At 42.0% G+C, this 21,253-nt stretch overlaps 2 protein-coding genes and 1 long non-coding RNA gene across 8 annotated transcripts in view; 1 reads left to right on the top strand and 2 right to left on the bottom strand.

The window, feature by feature from the left end:
• Nucleotides 1-1,100, bottom strand: part of MAB21L3 (mab-21 like 3) — a 31,289-nt gene extending 30,189 nt beyond the window's left edge. For all 4 annotated transcript variants that reach the window (XM_037909493.2, XM_037909516.2, XM_037909490.2 and 1 more), the window contains exon 1: nt 876-1,100. The gene's annotated coding sequence lies outside the window, so the exon portion shown is untranslated. The remainder of the gene's footprint in view (nt 1-875) is intronic.
• LOC119567116 overlaps nt 1-21,253 on the top strand; it is a 34,232-nt gene that overhangs the window by 10,484 nt on the left and 2,495 nt on the right. Inside the window, exon 2 of the long non-coding RNA XR_005226886.2 lies at nt 8,010-8,211. This is a non-coding gene — a long non-coding RNA (uncharacterized LOC119567116). The remainder of the gene's footprint in view (nt 1-8,009; nt 8,212-21,253) is intronic.
• Nucleotides 11,292-21,253, bottom strand: part of SLC22A15 (solute carrier family 22 member 15) — a 49,941-nt gene continuing 39,979 nt past the window's right edge. For 2 of the 3 annotated variants that reach the window (XM_037909419.2, XM_037909433.2), the window contains exon 12: nt 11,292-18,873. In XM_037909419.2, coding sequence (XP_037765347.2) covers nt 18,787-18,873 — 87 coding nt within the window. In that variant the 3' untranslated portion in view covers nt 11,292-18,786. Of the gene's footprint in view, nt 18,874-19,683; nt 19,762-21,253 lie in introns of all 3 variants that reach the window. The other variant, XM_037909424.2, reaches the window with a different exon arrangement.

Here is a 21,253-nt window from a genome sequence, read left to right as displayed (position 1 = left end):
CTTGAGAGACGGCCTGTCAGACCCAGACGACCACCTATCTGGACTAGAGACTATTTTATGTAGTATCTACAGTGTTTTCAATGTAATATTTCTGCCAACAGTATAGTGTCTTGTTTCATATTTGTTCCTGTGGTTAGAACAATGTTTATTTTAAGTGGGAGAGTTTCTTAAGAGAGGAGGGAATGTGGTGTTCAGATGTTGCTTGTAATTATTAGAACTGGGAGCACTGGCTGTTGGGAGTCTGAAAGGACAGGAAACAGGAAGGAGTGGGGAGGAGTTGAGAGGCTGGAAGAAAGCTACAGAGGGTGCAGCAGCAGCTTGCTAAGAGGTTTCCACTTTGAAAATAAAGTCCTGTTGAAGTTTGTTAGTATCTTGCCTGGTTGATAAAACACCACACAGAGGACACTGCCCAGCCCCAGCCCCACCCCCCACTGTTCCTCAGACATTCTTGTCAACTGCTGGAAATGGCCCACCTTGATTATCACTACAAAAGGTTTCCCCTCCACCCCGCTCTCCTGCTGGCAATAGCTCACCTTACCTGATCACTCTCGTTACAGTGTGTATGTTCACACCCATTGTTTCATGTTCTCTGTGTATATAAATCTCCCCACTGTATTTTCCACTGAATGCATCCGATGAAGTGAGCTGTAGCTCACGAAAGCTTATGCTCAAATAAATTTGTTAGTCTCTAAGGTGCCACAAGTCCTCCTTTTCTTCTTGCCAGGAGGAGAGGTAGCTGTAGGGGATGGGACTGGGGGAGGGGGGTGGGGAGGGACACAGTTTCTACTGTACAGTTTCTTTCCACTTTGACTATCTAACATTTATAAACAAGTATAATGGCCTCAAAAATAAATGTAAATCAAATTTAAATGTACCTTTTTACATGCAGTCAGCCCTTTCCTACTGCACTTCTTGGGCCCATGCACATTTCTTTGAAGAGCGTATCTTGCTCAGCAGTGGTTGACTGCTCATCAAGTAGCCATGAAAGTCTTTGCAAGATGTGTGCCTGAAGTTGTACTGTACAAGCAGGATCCCATTCAGCGATTCAACAGTCAGTACCATGCCACCCTTCCTTCTGCGCTGCTCCCGGCTGGGGTGTTGCCTTCAGAGCTGGCGGCCGGCCAGCAGTTGCCACGCTCCAGCTGCTCTGAAGGCAACACCCCCAGCAGCAGCAGTACAGAAGTAAGGGTAGCAAACCAGTGAACACGCACACTGCTATTAAGGCTTGCCGGGAATTGCAGTTCTACCAAAACTGATGTTGGAAAAAAGACGAGCAAGGAAAAGTGACGGATATTTGTTCATATTTCAAAAATCTGCCCGGACAGAAATTGGAGGACCAAAAAAAGAGCTCATGTTCAGGAAAACCTGGATGTATGGTAACCCTGTGGGCGGAGCTTGCCTGGAGCAGGGAGCAAAAGCTGACAGGCAGGAGCAGCATCCCCTTCCCCAGCCGTGCTGAGCTGGGAGCTCTGCTGCTTCCCTTCTCTGCAGGGCAGCTGCATTGGTCCCTCTCTGCTTGCTGCCCCTTGCTCTCAGGCCCGCCCTGCCCTCCCTGGGGCTGTGTGGGCATCCTGCACTGTGAGGGCAGTGAGTGACAGCCAGCCCCAAAACTTCCCCACAACCTCCCAGGGATCCCATATCCCTGCTTCCTGAGCTACGGCAAGGGCAGGGCTAAGGGATCCCGAGGGTGCTGGAGCACACTACACCCCAGGCCTGAGTGATACATTTCACCCTCTGCAGCCGACACCAGCCAGGCTGGGTGGGTGTCTTTTCTCTGATACCTTCATTTTATGTCAAACTTCAAAACATACAGACAAAAACAAATAAAAACCAACCAACCAAAAACACCTTCATTGAACAGCCCAGTTTAAAAATTAAGAATTGCAAAGTTTCATTATAATTTGACAGCCCTGGAGACTGATGTGCTAATTATCCTCAGAGCAGGTGCACATGGGCATTGTCCTGCCATGGGACTCAGCCTGAGGAGCCCAATTATCAGATTAGATGGTAGTTCAGTGTAAAGCCTTCTCAAACTGCCGTCATTTGACTGAGATAGTCACCAAGGGAGCGGATTATGTACTTGTATGTTCTTTATGGGCACCTGAGGCCTATCAATAGCCCCGCCACAGTTCGGAAACAGGGTGGGCAGTAGAGTTTTCCCACAGTGCACCACAGTCCTAGGGCTAGAATGTCAACATGTAGAAGGTGGTAGGCACTTTGGGATATGTTTACTTTGACTCGGATCTGTGCACTACAGTGTAGACGCCTTCAAGCACAAGTCAGAAAATTCTTAATCTAGGGTAAAAATGCAATGTAGACGCTCAAGCCCAGGGTTCCTCGATCAGATGACTTGAGTCCCACCAACTTTAGACTTACATTGCTGTGTAGACATGATACCCTTAGTTGCAGAGACAAGCTTGAAAACATGAATGCTAAAAGCTCAAAAAACTCGAAAGCAAATTGACCCCCACATTTATTTTTCACAATCTCATGATTTTTGAACACTTGCAGTTGGAAATACACAGTATCCTAACAAAATGTTGTCCAGACCAAATTTATGAGCTCTTACTGAAACACAATCTCAGGTAGCCCAGGATAGTAGTTTTATAGCCAATCTGCTTGTAACCATTTCTGCTGGCTATTAATGTTTCTGCCCTGTGTTTAAGAAAAACTAGGTGATCTCTTAAATGACTGCAACAGAATACACCAAGCCTCGGCAGAACAGAGTTAAATGGAGTGTTTTCTTCTTAATCATCAGGGAATTACCATTGGCAGCTCATCTCTCCTCCTGGCTATTGCAAACATTCAAGGACAAGCAAGAGGGTTAAGCAGACACCAGCAAGAAGCCCAACTGATGGTCTCTAACTGGATGTGTGATGTGGCATGTTTGCACCCCACACATTTCAGTGTAATGGAAAACCACATGTGCAATTGCTTCAAGCAGGATTTTGTCATGATTTCCTTCTGTAGGAGATGTCAAGGGCTATTGCCTCAAAGGAATAATAGCAAGAGCAGAGATGTGTGGCAGATGTTAACTGGGGCTTGATGAGTGCTAGTTAATATTCAGCTTTGCAGAGTAATTGGATCATAGGACTTGGAAGGCAGGCACAAAGATATTTGTCTAGGTTCACATGCATTGAGAGGCATTGGGTTTTCTAAAAAAAAAAAAAAAAAAAACACGAGGCACCTTAGAGACTAACAAATTTATTTGGACATAAGCTTTTGTGGGCTAGAACCCACTTCATCAGATGCATGGAGTGGAAAATACAGGAGCAGGTATAAATACATGAAAAGTTGGGAGTTGCCTTACCAAGTGTGAGGTCAGTCTAACGAGACAATTCAATTAACAGCAGGATACCAGGGGAGAAAAAATAACTTTTGTAGTGGTAATGAGAGTGGCCCATTTCAAACAGTTGACAAGAAAGTGTGAGTAACAATAGGGGGAAATTAGTATGGGGGAAAGTAGGTTTTTAGGTTTTGTAATGATCCAACATTAGAAAACCAATGGATTTTCTGAAACTAAGCGAGACTTTTTATGGTAAAGTTTGTTATAATGGATTATTACTCATCTAGTGCATAGGCAATTTACCGATAAATCTTTCCCTGAATAGCTTGCAAGCTAACTCAACAATGTATAGAAACAAACAGATATACCTGCCACTAGGCTAGGAGTGTAGATGCTGGGGTGTCTGGAGAGTTCTTGAGAGTCACAAGTAAGCAGATAACTGGGATTTGTCTGGGATGCTGGGTAGGGATACTGGAGGCCAGCTGAGAATCTGGGGTCTTATTGCGGGGGCTGGTGCCTGGGGACTCACTGGGTAATACCGAGGCCTCTGACCTTCTGTCCCTGCATGCTGACCACCTGTTCCTACTGATGGCACTTGTTCCTTCTAACTACTCCTTTCCTGCTCTGAGTGAGCTGGGGGAAATAGTGAGAACAGAGGCAAAGAGACCACCATCTGCACACTAAGCACCACAGCAGCTCCCTAGAGGGAGAAAGAGCAACTGCTACCCCTGGCTGGAGCCCAGCAAGATGGATGAGAATTCAGTAGAGCTGGGGGTAGGTGTGACAGGGATGCTACATTTGTGAGTGGCATGGAGATGCTTAGCACATAACAGCCTTGGAGAGGGCATGGGAATGCAAACCCAACCCAGTGACTGAAGGGGCTTAGAATTCATGATTTCAAACAGATTCCCCCCTCTCCCCCCCCCGATTTGTTAACATTGCTTTGAGGCGAGGACTTGGGGCAGGTCTACTGTATAATTGCAGCGCTCAGGGGTATGGATTTTTCACCCCCCGAGTGACGTAGTTATACCGATATAGGTCTATAGGATAGACTTAGCCTTGAAATTGGAGGCATCAGACGGATTCAGGAGTGTGGTCCAGGCGTACATTAGAAGTCACTTGGAAGAGGGCCCAGACTCAAACAGCAGTAAGGACACCGCAGGGGCTAGGTAGCTGCACATTTTGAACAGAGAAGGGAGGAAGCAAAGGAAAAATGAAGCAGGCAAGGGCTATGTTATGCAGGGGCTTGAAGATCAGACAGCAGTTAGGGTCACGGTGGAAAAAGGTGGACATAGAGGAACAATTAAGGTGACCATATTTCCCAAAGGGAAAACAGGACACCACATGGGGTTGGCTCAAGGCCCCCCTGGCCGCAGCTGCTCACCCAAGGTGGCCCCAGCTGTCACTGGTCACTCAAACCCTGCTGCCCGCCCCCGCCCCCCAAGAACCCTTCCTCCCTCCCCCTCCAGCCCAGCCTCCCCCCTGCACGGGGGGGCGAGCAAATGGGACAAATGCCCACCAATACACTACAGTAGAGGATTAAAGTTGATGAGACACTTTACTAGAAATAGGTTACAAATGGAACAAAGTGGAGCAAGAGTTCAGCACTTATGTACTATACTGATGGGCATGGTGTATAAAGCTAGATCGACCCAGCAGCCTAGCTTGGCTGGAAGAGGACCTGGTCAGAAGTTTCTACAAACTTTTGAAAGAATTCCTGTGCTCAGGATGGCTACCAATTCTCGGTCATATATAGATACAACTGCAATAGTTGAGGTGCACTAACAGGCTCCTGGTCACTGTGGTTGGCACGTATTTAGTAATAATTCTAGTTAAGTAGCCTCCTAGAATAACCTGCTGGCATCAGTGGATGATTACATTTGTTTTAAGAAAAGGAGGACTTGTGGCACCTTAGAGACTAACAAATATTTGTTAGTCTCTAAGGTGCCACAAGTCCTCCTTTTCCTTTTGCGGATACAGACTAACAGGGCTGCTACTCTGAAACGTACATTTGTTTTGTAAGCAAACATATTCCTCAATCTCTGTCAATAGACAATTCAAGTTCAAGCTGCTCCCCACTAACAAGATGCTTGGCTCTTCCCTCTTTATTGGCTGCTTTGTGCTGTCACAGCCAAACAACCTCAGGGAACAGTTCAATCATTTGCATTACACTGGCTCAAGGTTGCAGTGGAGCAAGGGTAGATATGTAGGGCCAGAGCTGGTCAAATGGAGAATTCACTGCAGAGCTCCTGAGAAATAGGAAGAGCAGGAGAAAGTGGAGCACAAGCTTTTAAAATTAAAAAGCATTACAATTTTGCAGAAATAGGCTTGTGTCATTTGACTGGTAGGAGGAACAAGAGCCTTCATCTGCCTGTACCCCCCCCCCCCCCAAACAAACTAAGAACACAACATGAACATGCCTGCCAATTTAATGACAAAAAAAGGCAGGGCTCCTCCCATCCATGCAGAGAATCTGGATGGGATAAGGAGTGGAAATTCAGACACATTTCAAATGACAGGAGAGGGCAAGGGCAAATGCCAATTTCAAACTACCCAGCCTCTGAGAACTGATCAAACTTAGCCCCCACATTCACACTGCTCAAGGGAAAGGCCAAGTCACCCCAAGAGTTCATGCCACCAAGTTTTGTAAGATACTAGGACAAAAGCATAACAGTTACTTCTCAATAATACTCTGCCTTTCTGCAACACTTCTCATCCAACAGAGAAGGATAAGGCTAGTGGGTAGGGACTTGGGAGACTTAAGGTTTAATTCCCTGCTCTTCCACAGACTTCCTGTATGACCTTGGGCAAGTCACAGTCTCTCTGTGCCTCCAATTACTAGCTGTAAAATGGTAATATTAATACTTGCCTACCTCATGGGCCTGTTGTGAGGTTTAGTACATTGAAGACCAGAAGACACTCAGGTATGATGGTAGCGGGGGATGACAAATATTTTAGGTCAAGACAACTTTACAAACAATAAGTGTCATACCCTGTGATGTAGATAAACTGTATTGGTTCCATTGTATAGATTAGGGAATTAAAGTTTCAGAAAGGGTAAGCCTCCGGAATAGAAATCTGAGATTCAGCCCTATCTACTGCACTACACAATCTAAGAACTGTAAAAATGTAAGTAAGTATTAATCAGACACTCAAGTGAATACCAATGAAATAGAATGAAAGCTGTACCCAAGGGGAAAAAGGGCTCTGGTAAACAATCACCACCTGATACTGTTTAAGCAATAGCTCTCATCCAGGGAGTGTATTACATGACTATTTTGGTGAACACTGCAGGTATATTCTTAGCCCAGCTACACACCCTGTGATATGCCTCGCAGGTTTACAAATAGAAGAAAAAACCTCAAGCGTTTGCTACATCAACAGAAGTTTATAGTAATGAAAACCAGAAATTGAAACTATCCCCACAGCTGGGGAAGGATGGTGCCTCAAGAAGAATACATTAGAACTTAAGTGTTAGGGGGGCAAGCTGCAGCTCAAAGTGGCCATCAAAATGATAAAGGGATACTACTAATGATAAAGGATGGTAAAGGGATACGATTATATGGACAGCTGCCACACTGAGCACATTAAGTTAGAAGTCTTACATTTTAGAGACATTGACCCAAATTCTGCTCCCACTTACATCAGTGTAATTGGAAGCAGAATTGGACTGCTTCTTCCCTAGTGTTTAAATACTGCCTTCACTTAACTTTGGGGGTCTGCTCTGCTAAGGTCTAGGGTAAAAGCCAAGGGAAATCACAGAGAAAGTCACTGCTATTAGGCCGGGACTCTTTTGCTTACACGGGAGGTGACAAAGATACTCCCCACCATCCAGGAGCCCATTTTGGAGGAAGAGCAGATTGGGGGAAATCCCCACAAACCCCAGAACTGCAGGGGTGGGATGAGCCTGAGCAGAGATGTGGGGCCAGAGAGCAAGTGACAGTTCAGCAGCAACTGAAGTGCCCTGTACTGAATGGCTTAATCTGCTGCCAAGGCTGCAGCAGGTTTTACCCACATGCTCCTTTCTTGAAGCATCAACATGCTGCTCATTTCTATACCAGACCCACTACTGGAGCAGCTTGGTAGGGATGCTAGTGCTGCTCCCCACCTCATGCTGGCTGAGCAGATGAATGGAACTTCTGTTAATCCTGCCAGAGGAAAGTTTAAGGGCCTTGAACTGTGATGGAAGTTTACACTTGAAATTAGATGAAGGTTTCTAACAACCAGAGGAGTGAAGTTCTGGAACAGCCTTCCAAGGGAAGCAGTGGGGGCAAAAGAACTATCTGGCTTCAATATTAAACTCGATAAGTTTATGGAGGAGATGGTATGATGGGTTAACATGATTTTGGCAATTAATTGATCTTTAAACTATTCATGGTAAATAGGCTCAATGGCCTGTGATGGGATGTTAGATGGGGTGGGATTTGAGTTACTACAGAGAATTCTTTCCTGGGTATCTGGCTGCTGAATCTTGCCCACAGGCTTGGGGTTCAGCTGATCGCCATATTTGGGGTCAGAAAGGAATTTTCCTCCAGGGCAGCTTGGAAGAGGCCCAGGGGGGTTTTCGCCTTACTCTGCAGCATGGGGCACGGGTCACTTGCTGGAGGATTCTCTGCACCTTGAAGTCTTTAAACCATGATTTGAGGACTTCAATAGCTCAGACATAGGTGAGAGGTTTATTGCAGGAGTGGGTGGGTGAGATTCTGTGGCTTTCATTGTGCAGGTCAGACTAGATGATCATAATGGTCCCTTCTGACCTTAATATCTATGAATCTATGGTGCTGCTTACACTGAACAAATACAATCTGTGAGTGATTCAAAGGACATCCTGAAATAAAGCAGATGAAAGCAATCCAGCCCTACATTCTCAGGGATCTGGTCCATGGCTAGCTACCATCTCAACAAAAAGGTCAGTCTGGATAAAGGTAAGCAGTATTTTTAATGTTTATCCAGTCTCTTAAACTTGCCCAGTCTCAAGCAATCCCATTATGCCACACATTCTGCATGGAGCAGTCACTCAGCCTTCCCCTGAATCCATCAGAATGGTATCCAAACAACATACCACACATGAGCAGTTGGCAAAGGAATTGTGTGCAATGGGAGAGTGGCACTGTGCATTAGGACAAGAGGAAACTGCACAACCTCCCCACCCCCAACATAATCACACAATCCTTACAATGTCACTACACCAGGACAGAGTGGGAGAAGGGTGCCCACAGTGAAGCCCAAGACCTCTCCACATCTATCCTCTCCACTTCATGATGAGGACGAAGCTCAGCCACCTCAGCTTGTCAGCTGTCAAGAGAAATATGGATACAGACCAACAGGCTGCTCTTTTAATTTGGTGAATTATGTACATGACCTAGGAGAGAGCTGCTGTCACTTCTGTACCAGGTTGTGTTTTCCCCCTCAAAAGAATTTAGGAGTTACTCAGTGAAGATGCTCTTCACAGCAGCTGGTCAAGATGGTAGTGGTTTCCTTCAGAAATTCAAAGACAATTTGGCCACCACTGTTTGTCTCATCTCCAACCATCAAAAAAAGATGCAAACTGATAATTCTGGGAAAAGCATAGTTGAGTGTATTTCAGAAATCAACTTTTTTTAAACCAATATAGGAGGCTGCAATGGGAGAGTTTTTTTTTTTTACTTTTACCTTACCAGCTTGAATCTGGTCCAGGTTAGACGTAACTAAAAGTTGTTACTGTTTGATGGCTGTTTGGCAGTCCATGGGGAAAGGTGTTACTGCTACCACAATTAGCACCACTGCTGGCAGTCTTCACAGAGGGTCCAGTATACCTCTCAAAGTGTCCATGATTTCAAGGAATGACACTGATGTTAGTCCCAACAGGGGTGGGGGAACCTCCCCTTTATTACTGACGATTTACATCAGAAATGGAGAATGAAGCAGCTGAGACAGTAGATTGTTCCTTATTGTGAATAACTAATACCACAATACTTTCAAGTTTTCCACATGAATAGTTTGTCCCCCTCATTTCAGGCCTTTAATAAACTGCATTTCTCATTTGGGCCTGGGTGACTGAAAGGTATGAGGGTCAGTAGTTAAATGGCACTTGTTCACAGTGGGAATTTGTCCTAGTCACAGCCATTGATGTTAAAACTGCAGTTTGTGGCAGGGCATCTTACTGAGTTCCAAGCAAGAAAGGAATGCATCAGAGAGAGTCACAGCTTTGTCATCACTAAGGGTTTGTATGAGTGCAGATAAACCAACGGCTGGCCACAGATAACTAACTCGGACAAATCCCCACGGTCACAAAGGATAGACCGAGGCCTGGTCTACACTAGAAAATTAGGTCAGCTCAACTACCCCTGAGCAGCACTGTTAAGACAACCTAAATCCCTGCGTAGACAGCAGTAGGTTGATGGAAGAATTCTTTTGTTGAGGTAGCTACGGCCTCTCAGAGAGGTGGATTACTTACACCGACAGGAGAACCCCTCCCATCGGGGAATGTAGCATCTGCACTGAAGCACTGCAGCAGCAGAACAGGTTTAAGTGCACACAAGCGCCTACTTTCAACTCAGCTGTTCCCTCCAGGGCATAACTGAGGCAAGTAGTAGTAAAGGATGTGGAAGTTTATACTGGTGTTAGCTGCACTGTACGGATTCTGTAGACAGAGACCTTAAGCAGCAGGGCTTTCAAGTCTACACCTTTCACCAACACTACATTGAAAATTAAAATAAAGAGAGAAAGTATTAAACCATTATGATAGAAGAGACAAATGTAATGTCCACAAGAATGGGGAACAAAAGGTCAGTTTTGTTTAGTAATTCTAAACAAAGGTACCAAATTAATTGGTCGTTTGGCTGTTATGGACACTTCAACTGTTTGTAAAAATTCACTTAAAGACTACTGAAGAGGAAAAACGTCTTCAGCTTTAGCAGTACTTTGTTTTGAGAGATTTCTTTTATGCTGTAAGAATATAAAAGAGGTGAACCCAAAGACAGATGACTATTTTAAACAATGAAGCAATGTGAGAGCAGACTGACTTCTTCCCATCCTTGTCAGAGCCCAATGCCAGAGGTGGGAATACAAACCAGGAATCTTGCTGGTCACTTTCACTTAGCCTCACTTTGCAGAAAGGAAAATGGCAACATACCTCGCAGCCTGTTATGTACATAACTTAGTATTGGATACATGCTCTTTTCTATTTAGTTTGTATAAATCAAAAATATTAACCTCTGAAGTGTAAAAAAAGGAGCTATTTAAGGGGAAGTTAAAAAATTAAATCAAAATATGCTTTACTTACAGACATGTCCAAAGAACCTTACATTTTAAAAAACCTTCAATTACTATGCAGAGGTGGATATATCACAGTGAAAAACCTGTTGCCCAATATTTAGAGAAGAGACATTATCTCCAGTATCCCTAAGCCATATTTTTTCAGGTATATAAAGAGACTCTCTCTTGACGTGATAAAGGAAGTGCACTTCAGCTATTCATTACTTTTTTCCTCAGTTAATGAAAACAAGTGTTAAAATATTGCCAGTAGCTGTCACAGTATTTCAAAAAGTGGTATAATTTTAGACTGAACTCTTTAGGGCAGGGACCATATTTTCATGTGTTTGTGCAGCACCCAACACAACAGGACCCCAAGTCCCAATCAGTGTCTGTGCATACTACCATAATATAAATATTAAAAACAACTGCAGCATTGACATTTTACTGGGCTAAATCCCCAAGAGCGTTTCCAGTCTTTCAACATCAAGCAACAATTGAGGCTGGTAGTAAATTGATTCTCACATTCCACTTGCTCCAGTTTGTTTTTGTTAGAAATGATTTGTGATAGATATAGTGGAATATATTGATTAGTACTGACAGTCCCAGCTTCCCAGGGGTTTTGCGGCATTGCCATTCCACAATGACCTGCTTTCCACCTTGTCAATTTCCTCCTGAACAATCAGTTATAAATATCTGTTCTATTAGAGATCACTTCTCACCCTTTGGAAAACAAAAAGGGGGTCAGGCAAGTAAAATCAGTACAATAAAATAGGCTTGCAATGGTCCAGAACAGCTGATGTTTATTGAGAGAGCTTGCATTAGTGAAAGAAAAGGCACAAAGTAAGCAACAAAGACATTTATATGAACTGTATGAGTCAGAGGCAGTTTCAGAGTTTTTACAAATTACTTAAAAGTTACCGTGCCATGGCAGACAAATATCTACGAAATCTTAAAGATTAAGATCTTAAAAATGCTCAAAAGGTCACCCAGAAATAAACTAACATCTCCCAGAATGTAAAGCATATCCCATATTGATTTCTGGCTAAATAGTGTTATTACATTTTGGGAGTAAGTAGCTTTAAAATGTGTAAAATTTTAATGGAGTCCTTTTTTTAAAATCTCACATTGCAAAAGGTTCCAAAATTGAACCAATTTGCTGGTTTTACCTTGCAGAGCTCCAGTGAATTATAGCAGCTATAGATCAAAAATGTGCATCAAATACAGAAACAACCTAGACAGAAGACGAGAGTCTTAGTTGTTCTGAATATTTTTACATTTGTTACAACAGTTTAGTCCTCTGTGGCAAATACATCTTAAAAGGAAATGGACCCAGCACTTAGTCACACTGTATAAGTGAATGCCACCATTACAAAAGACATACGTTAGGGAAACAAATGTTTTGAGGCTTGAACAAATGGTGACTTCTTGGTGTTCTAAAAAAACAAACACAAACAACCCCACAGGCTTTAACCGTACAGCTGTGAACCAGAAATGGCACTCAGAGGATGATGACAGAAGGACAACTTCCAAATTCAATAAATCCACATATTTATGCTGAAAGGCCTTGTACACGCAGTGCTCAAGAAGTCCAAATCAAGGATTAAAAAATATATATATATACACCCACACATTGCATAAAACAAACATCTAAAACTTTCTGCCTGGGTACATGGCCCAAGCAAAAACCCAACCCCCCTAACCACCAGACATCTTTTTGCTTAACCAACAGGCTGACAAGCACTTCTGAATGTAGGATCAAATTCCATCCTGGTGTGAGTAGGTACAACTTCACTAAAGTCAATGGGCGTTATACTGGCAATGAACTTGGTCTTATGTTGAAAAAATAAAGTTCATCCACTTAGCTGCTCCTCTGTCAGGGTAATGTCCAAATTCAGGGGTTGTGTAAAGTAACTCAGGGCAGAATTTGATCCTCTGTTCAGGAATTTCATTTGCTTGTCCTATGCGAATAATTAACTGCTTACGAAAGGCTAAGAGCAAGGAGAAACAAGACAGTGCCAGCGTACAGTCTTCTGCCCAACAGATGGGTTTCAGCACAGTAAAGGCCTGGTTTGCAGAAGAGCAGAGCATCACAAATGACAGCCATGGTTGTTCAACCCTTCTAAAACTACCCCCCACTCCACCCCAAAACAACCCTTGTACTTACATTCACTATTCAAAACTCACCGTAAAAAACATTAAAGCCATAAGTCCTTCCCCGTTTCAAGTTAATCAGTGGATCACCAGCAGCATACAAACAAAACAATGGAAAATATTTTTTCCCATAGTTTCCTAAAATCTCTTTAATGTAATATTCAGTACCAAATAAAGATTAATGGAAAGAGGTAGCTTAAAAAAAATCCAATGTTATTAACTCAAGGAAGGAAAAGCTGCTACCATTAAGTACGCTGTGCAATAAAAATTTTCTTCATAAAGCAAAAATTATACCTGCACAATGACTGCATCTCATTCAATCTTCACCAACAACATGTAAAAAAAAAGGTTTTGATTTCACTTTTCCTTGGAATTAAAGACTGACCATTTAGAGACTCACCTGAAATTCTAAGGGAAGAAAATAGAATACCTTAGGGAAATGCTAATAACCTATTCTTCGATATACTGTAAATTGTATTTTTAATGTGTTGACAATACCAAATCTTTCCATAAAGTTCTGCTCTTTTCAGATTATACACGGATATTGGCTTCTTCCCAACTAAATCCTTAGCAGCCTTTCAACTTTCATTGATCATTTAAAACCATTTAAGGCCAAAATCTGAGCAACACTTCATGAATTTAGAAGGCTTCATGGATAATGCACTGTTCAAATACAGCTGTTTAGTATTTCTGTAAATATAATCTATCCATTTAGTAATCAGAAATTCTGATTACTATTATTGTCGCACTTTATCTGGCTCCTGATTGACTATGAATCTGAGCAGTATATCAAAGTTGGCTGGGAAGCAGTAATATTTTGTTTTAGAGACTCATGCACTATTTGTAATTGAGGGGCAGATATACAAAAGGGAACAGTGATTGGTCCAGGCAGCCATGTTATATGTACCCACATAAAGGTGTGAATTATGCCACCTCATGGCTTTGTCCCATTCCATTTACCAGCCTGGAGGTACAGAATCTCTTTACAATCTTTTGGAGACAGGAAGCAGCCAGCTCCTGCTGTGCATTCCAGCAGTTGTCTGCATTTTTGCTGGCATACATGCTGCCACCAGAATTCAAGTTTTTTTTTAAAACTGAGTTCCAAAAGGAAACTGAACTCTCTTGTAGACATTTTAATATTTAACACTGCCCTTAATTAAAAATACCAGTTCAACCATCTACTTCATTCTATAAACTCCATGTGGCCTTCAATTAACATTCCTTAAAAGTCTGATGAGTGAACTAAAATTCTAGCAAGTGGTCTTATCTTGTTTATCCTGATCTTGAAGAGTGAGCTTTGATATTTACAATAAAATAAGACCCTGCAGACTTGTGTATGATATATGAGACAGGCAACGGTTTCATATTATGCAAATTCTATACTTTGTTTTTAAATATTAATCTCTTTGGCTAATTACTGTCTCTGCAAGCAGTGAGAAGGGTTTCAGAAACAATGGTCATTAAAGTGCAAAGAGCATTAAGGCATGAACAAAGGTAGTTCTCCCTTTTCCTGTCCTAAAGATCCATGGAGAGATGCTTGTAAATCTAGTTTTATCCGGTCACATGGAAGAATTCCAAATGAACACACAGAACTAGTTTTAGACATTATTTCATTCCAGCTTAGAAATCTGGCAACTGCTTAGACCAATTCCGTAGAATTACCTACGGATAGCACCAGTCCAAACTGATTTGAGGACACTTAAAAGCACTTTAGCACTAGGGACACTTCAAATGAATCAAAGTAAAACAAAAATCGATTCCCTATTTATATTTTCTTAGTATTTTTCACTAGGTTTGCAATCAAAGCTATTTTAGGATGATTCAAGAAGCTATCAGTAGGAGAGACGGGATGAAAAAGTAAATAAATTTAGGCTGACCTTCAAGGTAACTTTTTAAAACATCTATTAGACTGGAATAGTCCTATCACATGGATCATTTGAAGGTTACAGTAGATTGGAGTAGGCATTGGCAACTATATGGTAATGAAGAATGCTGCACTGGATGCTAGAGGTGAAAAAGCTACAATATCAAATAAGCCCTTTCCATATGATTTCTATAATAGCAGCGATTTCTCCATCTAAGAACCCTTCCTTCACTCTTTATACCCTACAATGAATTCATAGAGTACTGAAACTCAAAACAGTTACATGCATAGTCCTGCACTAGAAATAATTAAATGTAAGAAGAGCTGTGCATAAAGACTTAGCTGGTCCACCCAAAAGCGTGCACGTACATGCTAACTTCCACCATACAATCCTTGTGTTGCCCACAGATTTTTTGGTGTATGTGCTGCCAGCCAGAATTGGGCCCATAATACTGATATACTGACATGAATGTATTACAGTTTTAAAATAAACGAAACTGAGAAGCTAACACCATAGCTTCCATAACATTCTTCTTTCTTGAATTTGCTTGACCAAGTCAACATGGTCTAGAAGTTAGAGCACATCCCCTGCCACACCCTGACAACAGAGTTGGGAAATGGTAAGAAGATGGGTCTCGCTGGAAGCAGTGCTGACCTGATCTCTGCTGTGGGAAAGTCTCAATTCTCTCCAGTAGAGCCCCATAAAGAGACCCAGCTGAAAAACAACTTCTACAAAACAAGGAAATATAGGTAAGAGACTGACAGCTACCAACTTGGATTTATTCTTATGTCTACACAGGACCAAGAACCCTGAACAGTGCACATCACTTATGTAAAGTTAGCCTAGCAACAATGAAATAAAATAAGCCTGGGGAGAGCATTTGTCAAACTTCAATCAAGAATTGCAAGGATTAAATCTGTCAGATCATCAGTGCTATTTTAGTGTCACTAACAGTGATACTTTTCTTTTTGAACTGGTGTATATTCAAGTTTCCCTGGGCAGATGTCCAATATGTGCTGCCCATACATGGGAAGAATTAGAATAAGGCCAGCTCTGAACCATTAGATTATACCTGGAGGTAGGGTAGCCATACAAATGTTGTGACTTGGGTCTCTAATTAAAACAGGCACTAGCTGCAGAGTTCAGAACAGCATGCATTGTCAATCTGAAGAGTTCTGCTTAGCAATATTGGTCTGCCTAGATACAGTGTATGCTGTCCATACTTGCCATGAAATGCTGTGCATCATATGTGCACAAGAAATGCTAACAAGGGCAAAGTATCTGATGCCACAATAGCTTAGGACTTCCCTGTATGAAACAGGAATCTTCTACTGTTCTGTAGCATGTGATCAGTTTGTACCACCCCCAACTTCTAAGCACAAACCCAAACACCAGAGGAGCCAGACTGAAGCGCCTGGAGCGGAAGAGTAATTAGTCATTTGTCAGAATCCTTCTGTAAAAAACAAAACAAACAAAAAAACCCCCACCTCAACGAACACTGAGCTTCCGCCTAGGAAGATCCTATTCTAGCAATTCACTGGCCCAAAAATAAATAAATAGCCACTCAACAGCCTCTGTGGTAGACAGAGTAGGAGGTCCTCAATCTTTGAATGTGCAAACCTGGGACAGACTCAGTATAAGGGTCTCCAAAAAAAATTGCAATTAATTTATTTCATAAAAGTTTCTTCATCCTTGGTTTTGCAATCATATGTATAAGAGTGCTTGTATGAAATGGAGGTACATTTGACCTTAAATTAGGGACTGTCACAAATTTTGACCATGATCCTACAAAGAAATCCATCCACCTGAACCACTGCAACCACACAGAGTAACAATGGAAAGTTACATGGATGGATCTCTTTGCAGGTTTGGGACTTTTAGCAATCTAGAATGTAGATAAAAGCAAAAACAAAACCAACAAGGCCAAGAGCGCTAGTCAGTCTCACAAAGGAGTCCCTATTTCCACTGCTTAAAGCCAGAAAGAGGCAGTGATTCCATTGTGGAGACTGATCCCCTAACAAATATAGGGTTTGTGACAACATCAATACAGTTCCTAGGTACTGCAGCATTAACTTCAGTAAGAGCTATTGCACATGTAGAACCTTTGAGGAAAAAAAATCACCAAGAACCTAATGAAAAGAAAAAAACCCTTTCCCCCCATGTTTCTTATAATCCCCATATTTTAAAGTGTCAAATGTCAAACTAGAAAAAAAAAGCACAACACACAAACTTAATTATAACTCCAAGAACTCCACTCAGTCATTTTCCTATGTATAAATAAGGCTGAAAACATCCAGATTAGTTTTAAAAAGTTCTATTAATTTTGCTATCACATCCACAAGAGCTGTGCAAGAGTCAGGAGAGATCAAAGCGTGGGCTGCTGGTCAAATGTCCCACTGTTGTCTACAATGCAGCCAGCAGTCCTCTTCATCTTCCCTACTGATGTGCTACCCGCAGAGACTACTGAGCCCCACTACAGCTCACCGTTGTGCTCATAGCACTGTATCAATCTGTTCAGATCAAGATGGAGTACTGCATGCTAGAACATGTAGTCTTGTGGGCTTCCCCTCTGCACTGAAGATGAGGATGGCAGCACTACATTCCACTCAGGTAACAGAGATACAACTCTTGGGCTCCTAGAAAATTGCCTATGCAGCTCTTGACTGGACAAAGTTTAGATACCCTGCTGTAAGTTTCAGATCCGATCTTCTGCTTCCTTCCAGAATAACTGAGTTTTTTGCTCTGATTCTGGAATATGTTCAGTAAACACCCTTCTCCCCAATTATTTGATCCATGTATTATTTTCCAATAGAATAACCAGCTACCTTTACACTTTTAATATGAAATTTGATCCCATAAACTGCAAAGAATTATATAGAAGTTAACTGTAACAGCTAGGAATATTGAATCCGTACCCAAAGGCCGCATCTATTAGTTGGCAAAACTTCAACACTCAACATCCTTCTCTTTCAGTATACTTTAAAAAAAAGTTTAGTGTAAACAAAAGAATACAGTTCTCCCTCAGCAAGGTCAAGTAATCAATTGAATGTGGGCTCAAGAAACTTCCAAAGAACTTTATCTACATACAGAAATTTAAAGTAAATACTAGCATCCTCTTGCAATGATCCCCAAGACACTAGTAGCAGCCTGCACAGGCAATTTCAGTACTCTGTACCACTGCATGCAGATCTCATTTTTCCTCCATAGCCATAATCATGGATAGCCCACAATAATGCAAAACATAGCTAAGTAAAATTACTTCCCGTAAGACATTCACTCTATGCCATGGAAAAACAAGTCCCTCAGTTTACATGGCAAAGTGAGGAAAAAAATCAAACAGAATATGCAACAGAAATTCAGAGCCATCCTGAGATTTACAGACTGTCATGACAAACCTGTGTGAGAAAGAACCAAAATAAAAGGGAAAAAAAGGAAGTTGTTTTGGGAGGTGCAAGGGCTGGGTGGAGGAGACAGATAGGGGGAGAAGAGATCAGCAATAATGGGGATTTTGTTTTACTTAAGTCCCTCTGCCCTTTCCTATTAGCTGGTCCCTCTAACCTTCGATGGCCCCCTAGACATCCACCCTACAACATCAATGAGTACAGCTATCTTTTGTTGGTGTTCCCTAAGCACTTGAGGTATGAAATTCCATTTCAGTGAGCGGATGCAGAACTGGTGGAGATTCCATAGTTCATTCTTTCCAGTGTGCTGCAGGTTACTTGAGAGGATTTCAGGAATTTGTTCCCATCATACTGGCTATAGTATCTTCTGTGTCCAATTTAACTCTTTAGATTTCATCCATCTGAAGAAGCCTAGTTGAAACCTTTCCAGTTTATGGATTTCAGCTGTTTCAAAATCAACATGAGCCCACCTTGAAGGAAAAATGCAAACACATGCAGCGGAAGTCTGCAAGTTGAATCAGTTCTCAAGTTCAAGTTTCAGAAATACCTCAAACCCCTCCCCATCATCTTTGGCCTCAAACCTAGCCTGCTATCATAAGTTTGAGCCACAAACATTTGAATGGTTTTCATGAGTAAGAAAAAAAAAAAAAAATCAGCAGTGGTCACCAGTCAAACCACTGTAATGCATCTGAGTAGTACTCTAATTCCTCCCCCAGTGCTGGAAAGGCAGAGGCACTTGCCCTGTTATAATTCACCCGCAGACAGTTCCAGTTTTATTCTTACAGGTGGACCTGGCTGGACAAGTTTAAAAAAAAAAAAAAGGCGTAAAAAGGAAAGCTTTCTCTTGTTACTTGATCATTTGGGTCTCTTCATCGGCATCATAGAATTCTTCATCTTCACTTTCACTCCCCACAGAGCGATCTTTATCTGCAGACTAAAAAATTAGGAAAAAAAATGAAATTGTTAACACATTCAACAGTTAACATTGAAAAAATGTACTTTTGCAGCACCTTCAGAGCATCTCAAAGTGCTCTTTACAAATAGGAAGCATTACAACCTTACTGAGAGGTGGGGAGGATTTTGCCCATTTTACATAGGGGAAACTGAAGTACAGAGAAGTTAAATGACCTGCCCAAGGTCAGTTCCACTTGGATCTGAGGATTTTAGATTCATACTTCTTCGAACCCTCTTAGAAAATGGACTTTTATCCAGCATGAACTCCTGTGCTCCCTTTAGCAAACTAAGGAGGTCGGATGCAGGACAAATGAACTGACTAGGATGGCTTGATCTGGCATTCTACAAAGCTTTCTGAGTTAAGAAAGCAGTAGCAATGTTCCTGTCCCTCTGTGATCTACTAGAAGCAGAGGCTCAGGAAGCAGAGTTTGGGGGAAATGCCTCTTCATCCTTATTTATCACGAGTGGACATCTTCCTACACAAGCTTCACATTAAAAAAAAAAAAAAAAAAAGGCATTTGCCAGGATTACCTGCCATGGAGATAAACAAAGCTCCAACTAGCCAACAATAAGCCTAAACACAGGTGAAAAGAGACTCAGGGGACCAGTAAGCTTTTACAGAACAAGCTAACTACTAGAAAAAACAAAACAGCAAAAAACCTAACTATACCTGACACAAAGGGAAAGAGGTTCTGCAGGCACTGAAACTGCTGGAAAGGGAGAAACTGTGAGACAAAAGGCTATTCTGTACTCTTGCAATCTACAATGCAAGGGTGTGCAACATACATACCTGCAAGCTATTTTCACTACTTGAAAAGTTTGTGGCTTGCGATCCAAGTCAGGTGACTGTCTGGGGTAGAGAAGGGAACTGCAGAGACAATTTGCTAAATGAGAGCTGAAACTAGATCTCCCTACTCCCAGTGCTGTACTTTGGCCACAAGATCATTCTTATCCTCCAAGCAAAGGAATTTGCCCTACTTGCACTAATTACATATAAGAGGGGAATTGTTTCCCACCCCCCACCCCAAAAAAAAAAGGTTAGAGTGGTGCAAGTGCGAAAATACACACATTTAAAATTTTGTTTGGATGAACAACATTCTTTCAGACAGAGCATTTCCAGCAGTAAGCACCCCCTAACACCTTGGTAGGGAACTGTGCTCTGCACTGACTAAAGGAATGGGTGATAAATTGTAAACAATAATAGAATCATAGGACTGGAAGGGACCTTGAGAGGTCATCTAGTCCAGTCCCCTGCACTCACAGCAGGACTATGCAATATCTAGACGATCCCCAACAGGTCTTTGTCTAACCTGCTCTTAAAAACCTCTAATGATGGAAATTCCACAACCTCCCTGGGCAATTTATTCCAGTACTTAGCCACTCTGACAGTTAGGAATTTTTTCCTAATGTCCAATCTAAACCTTCCTTGCTGCAATTTAAGCCCACTGCTTCTTGTCCTATCCTCAGAGGTTAAAAAGTAATTCTTTCGCTCTACTCTGCACTGATTAGGCCTCAGCTGGAGTACTGTGTCCAGTTCTGGGTGCCACATTTCAGGAAAGATGTGTACAAATTGAAGAAAGTCCAGAGAAGAGCAACAAAAATGATTAAAGGTCTAGAAAACATGACCTGTGAGGGAAGATTGAAAAAATTGGGTTTGTTTAGACTGAGGGGGACATAAGTTTTCAAGTACATAAAAGGTTGTTACAACGAGGAGGGAGAAAAATTGTTCTTCTTGTGTCTTGCTTACCACACTCCTGCTAATACATCCCAGAATGATGTTTGCTCTCCCCCCCCCCCCCCCAACAGCAGTATATTGTTGACTCATATTTAGCTTGTGGTCCACTATGACCCCCAGATCCCTTTCTGCAGTACTCCTTCCTAGACAGTCATTTCCCATTTTGTATGTGTGCAACTGATTGTTCCTTCCTAAGTGGAAGATTTTGCATTTGTCCTTATTGAATTTCATCCTATTTACTTCAGACCATTTCTCCAGTTTGTCCAGATCATTCTGAATTATAATCCTATCCTCCAAAAACCTTGCAAGCTCTCCCATCTTGGTATTGTCCGCAAACTTTATAAGTGTACTCTCTATGCCATTATCTAAATAATTGATGAAGATATTGAACAGAACTGGAACCAGAACTGACACCTGTGAGACCCCACTCATTATGCCCTTCAAGTTTGACTGTGAACCACTGATAACTATTCCCTGGGAATGGTTTTTCAACCAATTATGCAACCATCTTATTGTAACTCCATCTAGGCTACATTTCCCTAGTTTGTTTATGACAAAAATCACAAATACCATTTCCTAAAATATCCTTTTGATTTCCCTGAACGTCTCATCCAAGTATTGACCC

This window comes from Chelonia mydas, chromosome 1 (genome assembly GCF_015237465.2).
Source record: "Chelonia mydas isolate rCheMyd1 chromosome 1, rCheMyd1.pri.v2, whole genome shotgun sequence".
NCBI lineage: Eukaryota > Metazoa > Chordata > Testudines > Cheloniidae > Chelonia > Chelonia mydas.
The sequence above is the reverse complement of the archived record's forward strand: the minus strand, read 5'-3'. Positions and strand labels throughout refer to the sequence as shown.